We start from the raw sequence: 21,630 nt of genomic DNA on the forward strand, positions 1-21,630 counted from the left end.
CAAGGCATTTTACTAGTAGAGTTCTGGAAGGCCAAAGAGAGAATGTTTTGAGAAAGTTTTCAAAGCTTTAGCAGAAAAATGCCCAGGAAAACTTCATCAGAGAGTCCTCCTCCACCAGAACAATGCTCCTGCCCATTCCTCTCAACAAATAAAAACAATTTTGTGAGAATTTTTATGGGAAATCTTTGAGCATTCCTACATTACAGTCCTGATTTGCCTTCTCCTGACTTCTTTCTTTTGCCTAATTTTAAAAAATCTTACAAAGGGTACCCATTGTTTCAGTTAATTACGTGAAAAAGACTGGGTAACATGGCTATATTCCCAGAACCATCGAGTCTTTAGGGATGGACTAAATGGCTTGTATCACTGTTTTCAAAAGTGTGTTGAACTTGATGGAACTTATGTTAAGAAATACAGTGTATTTTAAAAATTGTCTTATTTTAATTGAATTTTCCATGAATATTTGGAAGTGCCTTTATATATGCATGATTTTATTTAGGAGCTTTTAATTCTGTCTATGTATCTTTTTTGTGTCAGGACTAAACTGTTCTGATTATTATAGATTTGTAGTGTAATTTGAAACCAGAGAGCATGATAGTGTGCTGTCTCTTCCTTTTTTGTCTTGTAAGACTGCTTTAGCTATTTGGTGTCTCTTGTTCTATATTAATTTTAGATTTTTTTTTCCATTTCTGCAAAAAATGTGTTTAGAATATTGACAATATTGCATGGAATCTGGAGTTTTAGGTATTGGAGACAATTTTATAATGTTGATTCTTTTGATCCTTGAAGACAGGACATCTTTTCATTTATTTGTGTTTTCTTCAATTTCTTTCATCAATATTTTGTAGTATTCAGAGTGCAGAACTCTCATCTCCTTGCTTTAATTTAGTCTCAAGTATTTTATTATTTTGGATGCTATTGTAAATTGGATGTTTGTTTTCAATTTCTTATTTCAATAGTTTGCTGTTAGTGTATAGAAATGTAACTGGCTCTGTCTGAAGATCTTGTACCCTGCAACTTTACTGAATTGGTTATTACTTTTAGCAAGGTTTGGTGAAGTCCTTGGGTTTTCCATGTATATAGTGAGATCATGTCATCTGCAAACAGAGACAACTGTCTTCTTTTCCGATTTCCATGCTCAATAGCTCTAGCCAGGATTTCCAGCACTATGTTGAACAGAAGTGGTGAGAGTGAGCCTCATCGTTTTTTTTTTTTTCTTATCATAGATAAAAATGTTTCTACTTTTCTTTCTTGAGTATAATGTTAAATGTGAGCTTGTGATATGTAGCCTTTATGGTCTTGGGGTAATTTCTTTTATGGCTAATTTGTTGAGACTTTTTGTCATGAAAGGATGTTGATTTTGTTAAATGCTTTTTCTGTATCTATTGAGATGAATATACAATTTTTGTTTTTCATTCTTTTAATTCGGTGTGGAACAGTGATTGGTGTATGTATGCTATCTTTACATCCCAGATATACACCCCCTTTCATTATGGCGAATGATTTAATATGTTGTGTTCACTTTGCAAGTATTTTGTCGAGCATTTTTGCCTCTATATTCATGAAGAATATTGACCTATAATTGTTTTTTGTAGTGTCCATGTGTGGCTTTGGTGTCAGTGTGATTTTTGACCTCATATAATAAAACTGAGAGTTCACTCTTAAATTTTTGACAGAATTTGAGAAGTATTCGTGTTGATTCTTTAAATGTTTGGTAGGATTCCATCCGTCATGAAGCCACTAGTTTTTTTTTTTTTTTTTTGATGAGAGACTTTTTATTACTTGTTCATTTTTCTTACTCATTACTGTTTTGTATTAATTTTGTATTTCGTTATGTTTCAGTAATCTTGGTAGGTTGTAGATGTCTATGAATGTGTCTGTTTCCATTAGGTTATCCAACAGTTATATGTTGGCATGTAACTGTTCATAGTGATCTCTTCTGGTTTTTTGTATTTCTGTGCTATCAGTTACAATGTTTCCTGTTTCATTTCTAATTTTATTTATTTGTTCCTTCTCTCTTTTTTAGTTCAGCTAAAGGTTTCTCAATCTTGCTTATATTTTCAAAAGCCAACTTCTAGTTTTGTGGATCCTCTATTATTTTTCCAGTCTGTTTTATTTATTTCTGTTCTGTGCCTTACTATTTTTTTCTTTCCACTAGCTTTGGGTTAATTTTTTTCTTCATTTTCTAGTTTCCAGAGATACAAAGTTATTGCTTTATTAGGATCTTCATGGAGTCATTCATATCTCTAAGCATCCCTTTATACTGCTTTTGTTGCATACCATGTGTTTTTTAGTATGTTGCTTTTCCATTTTTGTTTTTCTCAAGGTATTTTTAAATTTCCCTTTGAATTTCTTCATTGCCCCATTGGTTGTTCAGGATCATGTTGTTTAATTTCCATGTATTTGTGAATTTCCTAACATTTCTTCTGCTATTGTTTTCTAGTTTCATATCACAATGTTAAAAAAAAATTTATGTAATTTCAATCTTTTTAAAAATTTTTAAGACTTGTTTGTGGCCCAACATATGACCTATATTGGAGATTATAGCTTGTGTGCTTGAGAAGAATGTTTATTCTACTGTTGTCAAATGGAATGTTCTATATAGGTCTGATAGGTCCATTTGGTCTACCATATAGTTCAAGTCCAATGTTTTTATTGATTTCTGTATAGACTGTCTATCCATTGTTGAATGTGGGGTATTGAAGTCCCCTACTATTACTGCATTGTTGTCTATTTCTTCCTTTAGATGTATTAATGCTCGCTTTATAAGTTTCATTGCTGCCATGTTGAGTGCATATATATTTGCAATAGTTATAGTCTATTTGTGAATTGACTCCTTTATTACTGTATAATGACCTTCCTTGTTTCTTTTTACAGATTTGACTTAAAATTCAATTTTAGTTAATGTTAGTATAGCCCTCCTGCTTTCTTTTGGTTTCCATTTACATGGAACATATTAGTTTATCCCTCTGCTGTGCTATGGTCTACATAGTAGTACCCCTTCAAAATTTATATGTTACATCCTTATCACTATGGTGATAGTATCAGAAAGTAAGGACTTTTTAGGTGATTAGGTCATGAGGATTCCACCCTAATACATTGGATTAGTCTTTTTACAAAGAAGAGTCATGGAACTCCCTTGCCCCTTCCACATTGTAAGGACATAGTAGGAAGGCACCATAGTGGGAAGGCACCAAAACAGGGAGCAAGCCCTTACAAGACATCAAATCAGTTGGTATCTTAAGCTGGAAAATCTCAGCCTCTAAAACTGTGTGAAAATAATTTCTATTTTTTATAAACTAGCCAGTTTATGGTAATTTCTTATAGTGGCCCAAATGTACTAAAACAATTTAGGAATAAACGTATATTCCTAAGTGTTAACATTACTACCAACATAACTTGCTAATTATAACAAATGTCCTTTAGATTTTTGAAATCTGGCTTTCCTCAACTCAAGCAATTTATCTAAATCACGATCACTAACAAGGGGACAGCCTGAGTATATAAGCCACCTGATTTTATACAATAAGAAGTAATAAGGTATCATTAAATAATATTTGTTTTGTATTATTGATATCTTTATTTTTCACATAATGGCTTCACCTCCTTTATGAGTTTAAAATGTTCCTAATCAAAAATGATTTTACCTAACTAGTGCTGATTAAAAAGAATGAATATAAAAATTACATTTCAGAACCTTACTATTGAAATTTCCAAAACTCTTCCACTCCAAAAATAGTTGAGGCTATTTGATGTTAAGATCATTACTGATGAAATCTTTACCATTCTCAACATGCAGTGCCTTGCTTGTTAGACATCATTATTTTAAAATAAATTGTGCTTTTGTTTCAAAAGTGATATATGTTAAAGGTAGAAAAATCAGAGAATGCTCATATATACAAAAGAATTAAACCATAACTTTTACCCCTACTATCTCTAAACACACACACGCACACACACGCATACATATACATACACACACACACACACACACACACATTTATCTATAGTTTTGAATTTCCTGGCAATATTTTTTCTGTAAACATTAATTCAGGGCAAAAGTATCGTGTTTCTGTGTTTGCAAGTGAGTGCATGCAAGTGAGCATGTTACAACTGATACTGTATTTTTATTTTTTGTATGTTTATGTTGTAATATTTATATACCCAATTACGTTTTAATTCCTCTTTATGATTAGTTTGCATTATCACGTGTGCTAGATTGACATCTTATAGAAGTATCTACATTTCACCAGTTTTGGTTAATTTACGTATTGATATCACTTTTGGTGCATTTATGTATTGATAAATAGTAATTACTTATATCTCATTATCAACATGAGTTAAGACTTGACTTGGTTTTTACATCTTTGTAAAGTGATATAATTTTGAAATCAGAGACAATGATATGTTTTCCATTTACTGTAAAACAATGAGCCTCAGAAGCCATGGAGAAAGCTTTGAGAGATTTAAGAGTGATGAACAGAAATAAAGTCTGAAAAATTGCATCTAATTTCTTGCCACAACAATGTTATGAACTGGACACAGCAGTTAGTTTTCCAAGTTTTAATAGGGTGCTTTTAAGAAGAGAGCCACCGGTCTCCGATTATAATTACATTTTCACAAATTAATCCAAAATTTTACCTATGAATAAAAAGGAGTAAAACAATACTTAAAAAATGAAATTGAGATCTGATTTAATACTAAAGTTCTGAATAAAGGTGTGCATTTTATGATTGATTCTATCTTTTTACGCAAGATGGATACTCCATTTTCCCATCCCAACATCTTGTTCGCAATGTGTGAGAACTTGGTGAAAGACGATATCCAGATCTACACACAAATTCAATTGATTCACCTGTTCTCGAATAAAGTTTATCTTTGGCTATCCACCTTAATGTTATGTTATATTTTTCCATAATTTCTCGGGATATTACACACGGATCTGAAAATAAAACACAGTAAACATAAAACACTAAGTAGTAAGCAAATCTTCATAGACTTTCAGGTTTTCAAGTAGAATGTTATATGATGGTTCAGGAACTATTTCTCAAAACACGATCCAAACCGACTATGTAAAAACATCATACTGATTTAAATAAACTTAAAATGGTAATCGATGTGAAAATGAGGTTCTATGTTTAATGTATGAGAATTAGGGGTGTATTATCAATGATACACTACCTCAGTTGTCATTTTACGATCCCTGCATTTTAGAACTTATCATTGCTGCTTTTGTTTGATTAAGGTATTGGTCAAAGAGTACAAACTTTCAGCTATAATATGAATAAGAACTTGGAATCAAACATAGAGATCTAGTGATATTTAGAGCTAATAATATTGTATTGTTTATTTGAAAATTGGTAAGAAAGCAGATTTTAAGTGTCCTCACCACAAACACACACACACAGACTCACACACCAACCTACACCCAATGGTAAGCATAGGTGATGAAGAATGTGCTAATTAATTTGTGGTAATCATTGTAGCATAAATACATCAAAACAGCATATTGTCAAAAATGAAAATATATTTTTATTTGTTAGCTAAATGCTTTAAAATAAAATATAAATATAAAGAGAAAAATTACTTATTTTTGTTGTTTTTATTGAGACGGAGTCTCGCTCTGTCGCCCAAGCTGGAGTGCAGTGGCGCGATCTCGGCTCACTGCAAGCTCCGCCTCCCGGGTTCCTGCCATTTTCCTGCCTCAGATTCCCGACTAGCTGGGACTACAGGTGCCCGTCACCATGCCGGTTATTATTATTATTATTATTATTATTATTTTGTATTTTTAGTAGAGACGGGGTTTCACCCTGTTAGCCAGGATGGTCTCAATCTCCTGACTTCGTAATCTGCCCGCCTCGGCCTCCCAAAGTGCTGGGATTACAGGTGTGAGCCACCACGCCCAGCCCTAAAGAGAAAAATGTCTAAACTTTACTTTCTAACATCAATAGTTGGTAGGCAAGCATTCAGCAGAATGGTTGTTCAATAATCTGTGATTATTTTGTTACAAACAGCGAAATATCAGACTCATCACACTGATTTTTCCAGCCACGTGAATATTAAAGTACTTACGTAAGCATTTTGGAGGTTTTGACCATTGTCCATTTCTACATGTTATTCGCTTGTTACCCTCAAGTTGATACAAGTCCTGGCATTTGTACTCAACTGATGAATCTGGAGCATATACTGACAACGGGAATGAAGTAATGTCTCCATTGTCAATAGGTGGAGGGGGCCCACATTTTCCTGTAGAATCTAAAAAACATCATTTCCTCACTTGATTTATTGTGAGAGCAAATCAAAATACAAGCTCAAATAAGGCAAATACAAACACAGCACTTTATATAATATCAACAGTTTTGTGATTTCTGGTAAAAGAAATGAGTCCTGGAAGAAATTTTAACCCTTTAAACTGAAAGTAATTTATTTAAGTTCTTTTCTCCCTACTGAAAGAACACATAAAACATTAACAAATATTGCAGCTTATAGTAGACCAGGATTAAGAAATGTCTTAATGAATACATGCTAAACATAGAAAACTATAACAAAGTTTCTTATTTCATATTCAACATTCTTTGGAGTAACACTAAGCGGACACGGGTTTTGAAATTGATGATGGTGCCGGGCGCGGTGGCTCACGCTTGTAATCCCAGCACTTTGGGAGGCCGAGGCGGGCGGATCACGAGGTCAGGAGATCGAGATCACGGTGAAACCCCTTCTCTACTAAAAATACAAAAAATTAGCCGGGCATGGTGGCAGGCGCCTGTAGTCCCAGCTACTCGGAGAGGCTGAGGCAGGAGAATGGCGTGAACCCGGGAGGCGGAGCTTGCAGTGAGCCGAGATCGCGCCACTGCACTCCAGCCTGGGTGACAGAGCGAGACTCCCAAAAAAAAAAAAAAAAAAAATTGATGATGGTTTTTAAAAATCCCATAGGAATTATAAAATGGAAAAGTATGACAAAAATTTTTTAAAAACACTGAATATACTTAATAATACATTGGGAGCTGACAGACAAATAAATCCATGAACTTGAACATACAGCAATATAAATTACCCACTGTGAAAATAGACTGAAAACAAAAAACTGAACTGAAACATTCAGAAAAATACAACAACAAATAATGCAGATGCAGAAAAAGAAGAGAAAGGATATTGGGCTGGAAAAATGAAAAAATAAAATGATGCCTGAAAACTCCCCATTTTGACCATAAGGCATAAACTTATATTTAAGAAGCTGAGTGAAATCCAAAGAGGATAAACATATTGGAATTTATACCAATACACATTAAAATAAAACTACTTTAAAAAAAGAAAAAAATACCTTGAAAGCAACTAGACAAAAACTATGCTTTTCCTCGAGGGGATCAACATTTCCAATGATGGTGAGTTTTTCATCATAACCATGTGGCACAGTTTTCAAGTGTTCAAAGAACTGTCAACTCCAAATTTTATATCCAGTGACACTATCTTTTACAAGTAAAGGGGTAAACATAGACATTCTCAGAGAAAGGGAAACCAAGAGAATTTGTCTCCAGCAGACCTATGCCTAAAGATTAACTAAAGGAATTCTTCAAATTAAAATAAAAAAGATAAAAAGAGCTTGAGACTTTAGGATACTGAAAAAATAGAACAATATAATGGATAAAAAGAGGAGTCAATATAACAGGATATCTTCTTCCTCATAAGTTTTTTCAATTATGTTTGATGTTTGAAGCTAATGAGTTTAATATGGTGCTCAATGTATGTACAGAAAATACTAATGGCATTTATACTTAAAATGTGGAGAGTATAAATGGATCTACATGAAAGTAAGGTTTCCATATTCCAACTGAAGATTTAAATGTCAGTACCAGTGGACAGTAATATATTATTACATGTATACAGTATTAGCTAGAGCAACAACTTTTTAAAAGGAGGAAAAAAGCTATGCAAAGAGATACAATGGAAAATAATACATATGAATCAAAATTAATCTCCTTAATAATTTTCCCTACAGGGAATGGAGGAATATGGAAGTTGGACTGAAACCCAGAGGAAACAGACAGGAACAAATAAATGACAGAGGTTTAAGTCCTATATGTCAATAATTATTTTAAGTGTAAACGGTCCAAGTGCACCAGTTAACAGGCCATGAAAGGATGAATGGATATGTAAACAAGACCCAACTATATGCTGTCTGCAAAAACTCACTTCAATATAAAACATAGGTAGAGTCTAAGTGAAATAGTGAAAAAAAAAACACAGAAAAACATTAATTTTAAAACATAAAGGTGAGTAAGATACAATTTCCTTTTTTGGTTTCGCTTACTTCATCCCTATATATTAGAATGACCCAGGACTATGTGCTCAGACTTCTTTTTATAAATACAGTCAGTCACACACCTTTAAATATAATCCATATACTGAAGATGCCCACATTTATATCACAATCTATGATCTCTCTTCAACTGCCTATTACATATCTTAGAATGCACATCACTTACGGCTGTCAAATGCACATAATGTCTCTTTTATTACACGTATTCCTGAGAAGGAACTAAGTGTTGTAATGCTTAAAAAGTATTTTTTTTCAGGTTCCAACACTTTTAATTTGGTCAAATCTTTCTCAAAAATCATATACCCTATTACTTGTGTTCTGTTCACAGGAAGAATTGAATTTTAAGCACCATCAATCATTTTATTTGCATTTGAAAAATCTATTAATAAAAATTACTTCATTTTATTTAAATCAACGTATTTTAACCCTGCTATACTACCCCAAAATGTTAAAAGAAATATAATTACCTTTGCATTGAGGTGGTTCTGTCCAGTTTCCATTTAAACACATCACTTCTTTTTCCCCAAACATTTCATAAGGGCTCCTACATTCATAACTTACTCTCTCATCAGATGGATATTTACTCATCTGTCTCGACACTATATGAGCATTTTGTACTGTGGGTGGATTCACACAGGAAGTGTCTGAATAGAAAAAAAATAGTGGTTCCACCTAGTGTTCATTTTGAGTAGCAAATCAACTAATACAGTTACAAATATATTTCAAGATGAATTTAAAATAAGTAGACAATCTCTCAAATATTTTGTTGATTTTAATAAATTTAAATGTAATATTGAGGAAAAGGCATGAAACTATTTTTTGTAAGGTACAAGCTTTGATGTTTTCAATTTTTTCTTCATCCTTCGCTAGAACACTGATAGACCTTTATTTTTTCACTTCTGGGAAGGCAGTGTAAATGAAAGTTTTCCTGGACATCTCTCTTTGAGTTCGAGCAGAACAAATATTACCAGTTCTATTTATTTAACATTAATTTATAAAACGCAAAAAGTCAGCATAAATAGATTACGTGATATCAGATTTTTGTTTGCAATCATCCTGCTTATACATTTTAGCCTCTTAAAAATAAACACAAATAGGCATTTTCTTAGCAAATAAGCAAAGAATTAAAAACACATTTTGAAAATTATGCAAGTTAAAAGAGAAGAAGAATGGTTAATCAAAGGATCCAAATTGGAGATGTGGAAAAATAAAAGAAAATAAGTCTATAATAATAAAAATAACTTCAGATAATTTAATTGCCAATGATTAAGGATACTATGCTGAACAATGCAAAATTCATCAGAGAGTTTCAGGTCCATGTGTAGTGATAATAGACTATAGCAATGCTTCCCACTCAGAAGTGTGCATAGAATTCCCTGGAGGGGTTGGTAAAACAGTTTCTGGGTTCTATTTTGAGATTTTTGATTCCGTTATGTCTAGAATGAGCTTACAGAATTTTATTTTCACTTCACACAATCTCCAAGAAGATGATGATGCTACCAGTTTGGCGACCACACTTTGAGAACTATTGAGCTAAGATTAATCATCAACTACTCAGTTCCATCTTTGTATTTTTAGGCATATGACTACTTTTTCCTGCCCTAGAAACTTAATTTATGTCCATTTTAATGACGTTAGAGACAATTCTATATTTTATTGCCTAAGACACTCTATATAAATAAATTGTACTTATATGTTTACTTATTTTATGTTTATCTATTTTTTTGAGATGGAATCTCACTCTGTCACCCTGAGTGGAGTGCAGTGGCGCGACCTTGGCCCACTTCAATCTTCATCTCCCTGGTTCAAGCGATTATCCTGCCTCAGCCTCCTGAGTAGCTGCGACTTCAGATGCATGTCACCATGCCCCACTAATTTTTTTGTATTTTTAGTAGAGATGGGTTTTCACCATGTTGGCCAGGCTGGTCTCGAACTCCTGACCTCAAGTGATCCGCCCACCTCGGCCTCCCAAAGTGCTGGGATTACAAGTGTGAGCCACTGGGCCAGGCCCGCTCATTATATAAATAAATTTTAAAAATTCATCAAAGTACCTCTGCATGTTGGCCTTCCTGTCCATCTGCTATTAATGCATGTTACATTACTGGGTCCATCCATTTTGTAATGTGTTGCACAAGTGTAAGTCACTTGCTCACCCGACTTATACGAATCCTTCTTCTCTCCCATGGGTATGGCATTTTCAAAGCTAGGTAAACTGAGACAATCTGTCTCTGAAATAGGAAAAATATGTATTTGTTCAGCAAATCTTTAAAAATAGGTTACATACAGTGCATGTAATGGATTCTAAAATAGCGATATATAGAATCAATGAATACTTTACAACATTTTTCTTGTAACTTGAGAAACTATATTAGCCATTTTGTCTTAATTACTTTAAATTCTTAATAGGAATGATATTAGAAGCCTGAAGAGAGATTGGTAGCCGTAGCACTTGAGATTACACATTTTTTTGTTCACATTATTTTTTGTCCACACTTGCCACCTGATATGGTTAGGCTTTGTGTCCCCACCCAAATCTCATCTTGAATAATAATCCCCAGGTGTTGAGAGAGAGACCTGGTGGGAAGTGATTGGATCATGGTGGCAGTTTCCCACATGCTGTTCTCATGATAGTGAGTTCTCACAAGACATGATGGTTTAATAAGTGTTTAGATGTTCCTCCTTCACTCACTCCTCTCCTGCCACCTTGTAAAGAAGGTGCCTGCTTCCCCTTCAGGGGTAATGGTAAGTTTCATGACACCTCCTCAGCCATGTGGAACTGTGATCAATTAAAATTTTTTCTTGATAAATTATCCAGTCTCAGGAAGGTCTTTACAGCAGTGTGAAAATGGAATAATACACCACCTATGTTGTGTACGTATTTCCAAATTTTTTGCTTGTATCAAATGTGAAATATTTATAATAATTTTTTAAAATATTTTAGAAAATGTACTTATAGGGAGATTGTTGATAAACTGACAGAAGATTGAATAATGAGGAGATTGATGAGTAGAGGCAGTTGTGCCCTAAGAACAGAGATGAGAAGTCTGAGAATACATATTAGAGGATGCTTAAAGTTCACACAAGATGACGTGAAAATGAACTAATTTGACTTATAATGTCAAATGTTTTAATTAATACAGCTATAATTTCCCACAACAATCCAGAATATTCAAGAAAACCTTATGAATTTCCAGGGTCACTGTTTACTTTCTTATTGGTACCACTTATACTTTGAATGAAGAATATTTATCATACATATAATAAAATTCAATGCACCATACTTATGCATGATGGAGGCTGAGACCATTTTTCTCCTAAGCATTTTGCAATTGCAGGCCCATCAATTCCAAAACCATCAAAACATTTGTATGTAACTTCTTCTCCATACTGATAACTGTCTGACATGTGAGCTACAGCACCCTGAGAAATCTCAGGTGGAGATTTACATGGAAGGCCTAAGAAAAAAAAGAATGAATTCAGGTTTCAGTAACTCAGATATTTAATTTTATGTGCCTGTTTTTATATTAAGTAGTTTTATTTGAAAATAATACAGGAGCTACTATGACGTCACAGAGAAGTACACAAATGTTTCCTAAAACCAGCCTTCTGGTGTCTGTCTGTCTATCTGACCGTCACCAACTGAAGAAGGACTTGAAACTAAAAATAGCAACACATTTCAGAAAGAGATCATCTATGCCTGGTAAGCAATGCCTCTGTAAACTTAATAGTGATAATAAGATACACATTGAGGGTTAACCATTCCAGGTAAAACATAATATATTGTAGGAAATCAGAAGGGGCATTGTGGGAAGAATGTAAAAGAAGTTTTAAAACATAGTGGCAAAGCAAACATGACAACTTGCAGAATAGGTTTGGCTGTGTCCCCACCCAAATCTTTTCATGAATTGCAATTGCCATAATCCTCATGTGTTGTGGATGAGACCTGGTGGGAGAAAATTGAATCATGAGGGCGATTTTTCCTCTGCTGCTGTTCTCATGATACTGCATGAGTTCTCCTGAGATCTGATGGTTTTATAAAGAGCTTTTCAGTCTTCGCTTTGCACTTCTCCTTCCTGTCATCATGTGAAGAAGGACATGTTTGCTTACCCTTCCACCATGGTTGTAAGTTTCCTGAGGCCTCCCAGCCATGTGGAATTGTGAGTCAATTACACCTGTTTCCTTAATAAATCATGCAGTCTTGGGTAGTTCTTTATAGCAGCATGATAACAGACTAATACAGTAAATTGGTACTGCAGAGAGTAGGGTGCTGCTGTAAAGATAACCAAAAATGTGGAAGCAGCTTTGGAACTGGGTAACAGGCAGGGGTTAGAACCATTTGGAGGGGTCAGAAGAAGACAGGAGAATGTTAAAATGTTTGGAACTTCCAAGGGATTTGGAGGGCTCAGAAGACAAGAAGATGTGGGAAAGCTTGGCACTTCCTAGAGACTTGTTGAATGGCTTTGACCAAAATGCTCACAGTGATATGGACAATGAAGTCCAGGATGGGGTGGTCTCAGATGAAGATGAGGTGAGGAAATTGTTGGAAACTGGAGTAAAGGTCACTCCTGCTATGCAAAGAGACTGGTGGCATATTGCCCTGCCCTAGAGATCTGAGGAACTTTGAACTTGAGAGAGATGATTTAGGGTATCTGGCAGAATAAACTTCTAAGTGGCAAAGATCTCAAGAGGAAGCAGAGCATAAAAGTTTGGAAAATGTGCAGCTTGTAAATGCAATTAAAACTTCGTATTTCTAGAGAGAAATTCAAGCCTGCTGCAGAAATTTGCAAAAATAATATGGAGCCAAAGTTAATCACCAAGACAATGGGGAAAATATCTCCGGGGCATGTCAGAGGCCTTCATGACACCCCCACCCATCACAGGCCCAGAAACCCAGGAGGAAAAATGATTTGATGGATCTGGATCAGGTCCCTGCTGCTCTATGCAGCCTCAGGACATGGTGTCCTGTATCCCAGCTGCTTCAGCTCCAGCTGTGGCTAAAAGGGGCCAACATACACCTTGGTCCATTGCCTCAAAGGGTGAAAACCCCAAGCCTTGGTGGATTACACATAGTCTTGGGCCTGTGGGTGCACACAAGTCAAGAATTGAGATTTGGGAACCTACAACTAGGTTGCAGTGGATATATGAAGATACCTGGATGTCCAGGCAGAAGTTTGCTGCAGGGTGGAGCCCACATGGAGAACCTCTGCTAGGCCACTGAGGAAAGGAAATGTGGGGTTAGAGCCCTCACACAGATCCCCACTGGGGCACTGCCTTGTGGAGCTGTGAGAACAGGGCCACAATCATTGAAGCACCAGAATGGTAGATCCATCGATAGCTTGCACTATGTTCCTGGAAAAGCCACAGACAATGCCAGCCCATGAAAGCAGCCAGGAGGGGGACAAAGCCACATCTGCCCAAGGCTGTGGGAGTTCACCTCTGGCATCAGCATGACCTGTATGTGAGACATGGAGTCAAAGGTGATAATCTTGGAACTTTAAGGTTTAATGACTGCCTTATTAAATTTTGGACTTCCATCATGCATGTAGCCACTTTGTTTCAGCCATTTCCTACCTTTTGGAATGGAAGCATTTACCCAATTGTAGCTCCATTGTATCTAGGAAATAACAAACTTGCTTTTGATTTTACAGGCTTATAAGTAGAGAAGACTTGCCTTGTCTCAGATGAGACTTTGGATATGAACTTTTGACTTAATGCTGGAATAAGTTAAGATTTGGAGGACTGTTGGGAAGCCATGATTGTGTTTTGAATTGTGAGGGCATGAGGCTTGGGATGGGCCATGGTGGAATGATAGGATTTGACTGTATCTCCAACCAAATAACAATTTGAATTGTAGTTCCCATAATCTCCACGTTTTGTGGGAGGGACCCAGTAAGGAAGTAATTGAATGATGGGGGCAGTTATCCCCATGCTTCTGTTCTCAGGTTAGTGAGTGTGTTTTCATGAGATCTAATGGTTTTATAAGGGACTTTTCCCTCTTTGGTCAGAACTTCTCCTTCCTGCCATCATGCATTTGTTTCTCCCTCCACCATGATTGTAAGTTTCCTAAGACCTCCTCAGCCATGCAGAACAGTGAGCCAATTAAACTTTTTTTTGTATGTATAAATTATCCAGCATTGGGCAGTTCTTTATGGCAGCATGGGAATAATACAGATAGGTTTAATTTCACTAGATATTATTTTTTAATGCCAGAATAAAAGGTGACTCCATCATGAACAAATAAAATTAACATAAATAGAATACATTCAATCATGCAAAAAGTATTTTAATGGTACAATATATAAATAATTTTATATATGCAGTGATCTCAATTATTCTTTCCCCTCATTTTGATAATAAGAGATTATTTTTATGAATTCTACTGTAAACAGAAATTGAGTATTCATATTGGCCTAACCTTCACACTGAGGTGGAGAACTCCATTTTCCCATGTAGCATGTTGTTTCATTTTCTTCAGATAGCCTGAAACCACCTTCACAAGTATAACTCAATTTAGTCCCATGTGCATAACTTTCTTGTGAAGACCTGGATGAATTAATGGTTCCATGTTCTATCGGAGGTGGTTGTGAACATGGAATTTTTTCTAAATGAGGAATGAAAATCAAAGGGTCAAAAACAAATAAAATACTTAAATTGAAATATAAAACTAAATACTATTTTGGATTTTCAAGTGAGTATAATTTGAACAAATAAAATTATTTAAAAACAAAAGCATATTAGAAACTCGCGAAGATATATTCCTGCACCATATCTATGTTACCATCCTCTTGTTCAATAATCCTCTTCATTCATGTCTTGTTCATCATGAGGATTAAAATATGCATGAATGGAAATGTTATTTGACATTTACATAATATTCCAAAGATTTTGGCTGTATTTTGTTCAAAAAACTGAAAGAGTGGTGATTGATTAATGTGCCTAGGTCCTAATTTATTTTGTCAGGATAAAGTAATAGACATAGAGAAAGAACTTCTCTCTCGTTTACATGAAGCACAGGAGAATATTAACCTCATTTGAAAGAATTATGTAAAACAAATTATACACTACTGACCAACACAGCGTGGTATTGACTGCCATCTTCCATCTTTGCATGTAATTTCTTCTCCTTCCTGAATTAGATAATTTTCTTGGCAAAGAACAGATACTTTTTCTCCATCCCGGTAATTCAATGTGGTTGTCATATTGTGAGAATTGGGAATCTGAGGAGGAGGTGGGCATAATTGCATTTGTGCCACTAAAAAATATAAAAATATAATTAATTTTATGATAAAAAATTAAAAATAAAAATATTAAAATTAGGCTTTTTATTAAAAATAATTTATATGATTAAAATAGAATAAATGGAAAGCTCAATAACTGTTTCATAAATTATCACATATTAATTATGATGTTTTTGTATGCAGATATTATACTTTTCAGCTGTGTAACAGTTACATTAAACAATAGAACTTTTGGTTTGTATTCTCAAAGACTTTCTTGTAGTTTTTTCATATATTCTTTGTTTAATACATTTTGCATAATTTATGAATATTGATTTTAATTATTTTGAGCCTTTAGAATGTTTTAATGGAATTACACACTCTTAATTACATGCATTAAATAAAAATTGATATCTATAATCAAATGTATTAGGATTGGATTAAAACACTCACAAATTTTCTGCCAATGGAATCTGATTAGCCAGAAGTAGAATTATATTTAGTTAATAATCAATTTGGTACTGACACTTGACCAATACAAGCATTAAATATAATCGCTAGTGATTTATAGTGTGATATTTAAAGCTTGAAACTCCCCTAGAACTTTTATTTACTAGCTTACCTGTACTGTTTAGGGATATTTAAATGGATGTTATGCACCCAGTTTAATGCATTGCACAGTCTGGCTTTAGTTATATAATCATACATAAAGATATCTTCGTAAACTCACAGCTAAGCTCCTGTTAAACTGCGATACATAAGAAATACCTTATTTTCTCATAATATGAAGATGAATCATGTCCTGTTTGACTGATGGGGGAGTTTAGAAGCATCTGGGAGCATTCAGCATTCTATAATCCCTTGATTTTGCTTTCTCCTATCATAGTGTATGCTCTACTTCACCTAAAGCATCATGTAATCATACTCTAGGAAATCCTGGCAATGATTTCAAGTGTCTGACATTTTGTTATCAATTCAGGGAGACGTTTGGGTGAATAAAACTTCATTAAAGTTTATTAATAATGTCGAGTTTTCTTTTTTCGCTTATGATAAAGTATTTATATTTATCGAAAGTATTTTGCTTATTTCAGTTTTTCAATATTTTAACATGTTTTAAACATTCTCATCAATTTATTTTTCTTAAGATTAATGATCAACTATTTATGCTTGAATGATTCTTTCCTTCTATTTTTGTTGGGTGTATGTTCCTGTCTACCTTCTAGATTGTAGTACCTGTTGCTTTTATTTTTTTATTTGCTTTTTCTGATGCATGTTGTAATGCTAAATACATCTCTGTTTCAGCTGTATCCCATTGATTTTAATGTGTACCACAATCATTATTATTTAATTTAAAGTATTTTCTGATAGTAAGCAATTGAGAAAGAGATTATTTAACATTTTGTGACATGGCAAATAAATTTAAAGAACATTGAGACCCAGTATAGCCTAATTCTACTTTTAGTGTGTATGCATATTTTTATTTGTAAATAGAACCGTCAGCAAGGTAGACTATGTGCTGTGCAATTAAAAAACTGAGTGTTTCAAAATATTGAAATTTTCCCAGTATTCTTTCACAACAGAATTAAATTGGAAACCAGCAAAAATCACCTATCTAGAAAAAAACAGATATTTTGAAATTAAACAATAAAATTCTATATAATTGATCATCAACAGACAAACCACAAGACAAATGAGAAAATATTTCAAATCAAATAAAAATGAACTCTCTCTCTGTCTCCCAACACACAGAACATACACACACACATACGTGTGTAACATTTTGGGACACAGCTAAAGCAGTGCTTAAAAGAATCGAGCTTTAAAGTTTTATATTTTCAAAGTATGATCGTTTATGACCATGTTTTCATTTTTCACCCTAAGATTGAGAAAAGTGAAATTAAAACTGAAGACATCAGAAGGAAGAAAACAGTAAAATCAGTGAAGAAGAGAAAACGGACAAAGAAACACAGAAAAGGGAGAAAATTAGCAAAGCTAAAATTAGTAAAATATAAGAAAGCTAAAAAATAGAGAGCAAATGGAGAAAATGTAAAAGCATTACAATTGGTTTTTGAAAATATTAATAAAATTGAGGACAAAGTAAAAACAATGATCAAGATTTAAAAAATGATCAATATTGAGGATGAAAGAGGGCAGTGACATCAGCAAGATGCCAGTATAGGAAGCCACCACTCTCTCTTCCCCTCACAGGCACACTGATTCAATGACGATACTGGAACCAATTCCCTTTATGAGATATCAAGAAACCAGTTCAGAGCCTCCTGCAACCCTCTAAAGTAAACAGAGATCAGTATATTTTGGCTGCTGCTCCAACAGAGAGGAAAGATAAGAGTGAACTATTTATCATCCTAGCTTTTTGGGGAGCATCCTAAAGTACTGGTTTCTCTGTTGCTTGTGTAGGAGCACTTAACGATACCTGCAATACTCTAGTTTCCTGGGAGTAAAATAAAGAGCTACACAGGGGGTGATGTCAGCAACATGGCAGAAGTGGAAGCTCCTGACTCTTCTTCCGCCAAAGAATGTCCTAAACAAACATCTATTCATGAATAAACTCCTTCGGAAAGAAAATCAAAGACCAGTAAAGGGACTCCTACTTACCAGGCAACAAAGAAAACATTCACATTAAACAAGCAAGAAAAGCTGCAACACAATGGAGCATGGACCCCAGCCTTGTTCACTGCACCACACAATTAGAAAAGGAATCTCAAAACCCCAATTTCTCCTTGTGGAGAGTTGTTTTTGGATCTCACATAAAGCATCCAAAGTTTAAGTTTCCTGTGCTTTGGCCTTTAATTCACTAATTTTGGAAGCAGAGGAGATTAGACACATGAGAGTCTCTCTAGATCACAGGAAAAATAATGGTATGATACAAGTGCTGAAGAGCTTCCAGAAACTTCATTCCTTAATAGCAGTTCAGAGAAGGGGCTGAAAAAACAGTCCCCTGTTTCTCCCCAGAAGGAATTTTATGATATATTCTTCCTGTGGCTACTTGGAGGTCTGAATTCTAAAAAACTTGCAGTCTGGATTCTAACGAACTTGCATCAGGCACTTCTCTAGCCGGTTCCCATGGCTCACCACAGTGATAAATCCAGGTACATTAATCACTCTTAGAACAAGTTTGTCCACACAAACTTGAGTGCCCTAACTTTTACAACTTTCATTCAGGGACTGTATCCTAAAGCTCTTAGTTCTGGGAGTAGAGGGCACAAAATATATCCAGAGTCTATCTAGACCACTGAAAAAAGAAATGGCAGTTTTATATGGGTGTGTAAGCACTTCCAGGAGCTTCATTGCCCAAGAGCAGTGCAGAGAAAAGGTGTTTAAAATGCAGCTCCCTGTTTGTCCTCAAAAAGGTTTGTGTCATCCATCAAGTGCTACAACCTGTACAGTTACCTCCAAAAGGACTCCTCTTAAAACTCTTAACTGTCACAGCAGATATTAGAAAAATACCAGTCTCCATAGTTCATAAAGCAAATAGGTGGTCTTAAAATGCTATGTAAAAACTCCAGGCGCTATGCCAAATTGGAGCAGTGCAGAAAAGGGAACAGAAAGTTCAATTTCCATTCCTCTGTCGAAAGGGCTTAGGCCACATACTTGCACTGGCTACTTAATGAACTGGCCTCTATCGAGTTTGCACAGGGCATCTAATGACGCAAACAAACAATAATTTTCCTGCAGCCAAAGCCAAAGTTTGGCACTTCATGAGTCTCGCCCCAATGATAAATTCAGATTTATCCATTCTTCCTGGACGAAGTTTAGCCATGCATTCAAATGTCATTACTTCTATAGTTCCAACTCAAGAGATTGTCACCTTAATAAACTCACACTGGGAGATGATAGAGATTTGCATTCCTGAAAGGCCCTACATCACAGAATACAAAAAGCTGGTAATACGATGGACTCATTTCAAGCAGATACCTCCTCAAGATCAGAGTATGCAGCCTGAATATTAGTACAGGCATTAGCCACGGATTCTTTACTAGGTGTAATACAGAGCGAGTAGGAGATAAACACGCACATTCACTTTCACTATGAAAACAGAAATAAGTAAATACACAGCCAAATCCTCAATATTTTCAGCTACATCTAGACAGCCTGGCTCCTAACTTATTGGTCCCAGGTCCTGAAAAGATGTGGCACATTCTAACCTCGAAGGGGCCACCAAAAATAAGAGACAGCAGTCTGCACAAAGACTTGAGAGGCACATGAAAATCTCTGGCTGGAAAAATTAGTGAGATCTTTCTCCTATATGAAGCCAGTCTGATAAGACTGAGAAAGGCCATTGTCTTATCTATTGCATAGAAACACTGTGAGTTAAAGAAAAATAAAGAAACAAGATAATATACTCCAAACAAAAGAACAAGATGAGTCTCCAGAAATTCACCTGAGGGAAGTGGATATAGGTGTTTTACTCAAGAAGGAATTCAAAATAATGGTCATAAAGATACTCACTGAGACCAAGAGAGTAATGCAAAAACAAATTAACTACTTCAACAAAGAGGTAGAAAGTATTTTAAAAAATACCAAACAAAAACCACAAATTTGAGAATACTATAACTGAACAGAAAAGTTTTAAAGAGGTATTCATCAGCGGACTAGATGAAGTAGAAGAAGGAATTAGTGAACTTGAAGGCAAATTACTGAAAATCACTGAATCTGAGAACCAAAATAAATACATAAATAAATAAAAGTGAAGATAGCTTAAGATCCAGATGGAATACCACCATGTAGAATAACGTATGCATTATCACCATGTTAAAAATAGAGACACAATGATACAGAAAATATATTCAAAAGAATAATGATAGAAAACTTTCAACAGCTGGGAAAGAAATAGAAACCCACATCCAGAAATCTCAAAGGAAATCAAATAAGTTTAATAAGAGATAGTCACTTAAAGACATAACACAATCAAATTATCAAAAGTTATAGACGAAGTATTGAAAAAAGCCAATGAAAAGTGAATGGTTACATAAAATGGAATTTCCACAAGACTGTCAGTGGATTACTCAACAGAAACACTGCAGGCCATAGTGAAGTGGAATGATATACTCAAAATTCTGAAAGAAAATAACTGCCAAGCAATAATTCTAGGTTCCACTATTCTGTCTTAAAAACAAAAGGGTGATAAAGGCCTTCAGAGATTGAAAAAGCCTGAGAGAGCATAAGGACTCTTTTCTGCCTTACAAGAAATGTTAAAGGGAGTTCTCGAAGGTGAAAGAAGAGGATGCTAATTAGTAACATGAAGATGTTAAAGTATAAAACTTACTGGTAAAAGTAAATACAATATGAAATTCAAACACTCTAATACTGTAACAGTGATGGGTAAATATAGCTAGCATAAACGTTAAAAGGTAAAAGTACTAAGAACAACAGAGGCTACAAACTTTGTTAAGAGATACGAATTATTGAAAGATGCAAAGTATGTGATCAAAGAGAAAACATAGGAGGAGCAGAGTAAAATTTAGAGATCTTATATGTAATCAGAATTCAGTTCCTATCAACTTACAATATCCTGTTATAAGATACGTTATGCAAGCCTAAGGATAACCATAACTTAAAATAGCCTTTTATAAGGTATGTTATGCAAGCCTAAGGATAGCCACAAAGCAAAACCTCTGATAGATACACAAAAGATTAAAAGAAAATATCCTAAGCATATGGCTATAGAAAGCCATCAAACCATGAATAAAGCAAGCAAGAGAGAAAGAAACAAATAATTTAAAAAACAATCAGAACACAATTAACAAATTGCCACTATAAATCCTTACCTATCTAAAATTACTTTGTATGGAAATGGAATATATTCTACAATCAAAAGGCATAGAATGACTAAATAAATTAAAAATTAATACCCAATTATAAACTGCTTACAATTGACTTACTTCACTGTAACGTACATTCATAGATTGCAGTGACGGCATGGAAAAAATCTATAAAAATAAAAACTAAAAGAGAACGGGGTAGTTATACTCATTTCAGACAAAATAGACTTAAAGGAAAAATTGTAAAAAGGTACAAAGAAGGCTATTATATAATGATAACAGGGTCCATTTGTCAAGATAATACAACTATTGT

General features: G+C 34.6%; 1 protein-coding gene across 1 annotated transcript in view; it reads right to left on the reverse strand.

Annotated features, from left to right (window-relative positions):
* The window catches only part of LOC129458233 (complement factor H), a 209,050-nt gene that overhangs the window by 108,374 nt on the left and 79,046 nt on the right, over positions 1–21,630 (reverse strand). The window contains 1 exon segment of the mRNA XM_063613713.1: positions 6,073–6,255. Within this exon segment, the coding sequence (XP_063469783.1) occupies positions 6,073–6,255 (183 nt within the window).

Source organism: Symphalangus syndactylus, chromosome 19 (assembly GCF_028878055.3).
Source record: "Symphalangus syndactylus isolate Jambi chromosome 19, NHGRI_mSymSyn1-v2.1_pri, whole genome shotgun sequence".
Taxonomy (NCBI): Eukaryota; Metazoa; Chordata; class Mammalia; order Primates; family Hylobatidae; genus Symphalangus; species Symphalangus syndactylus.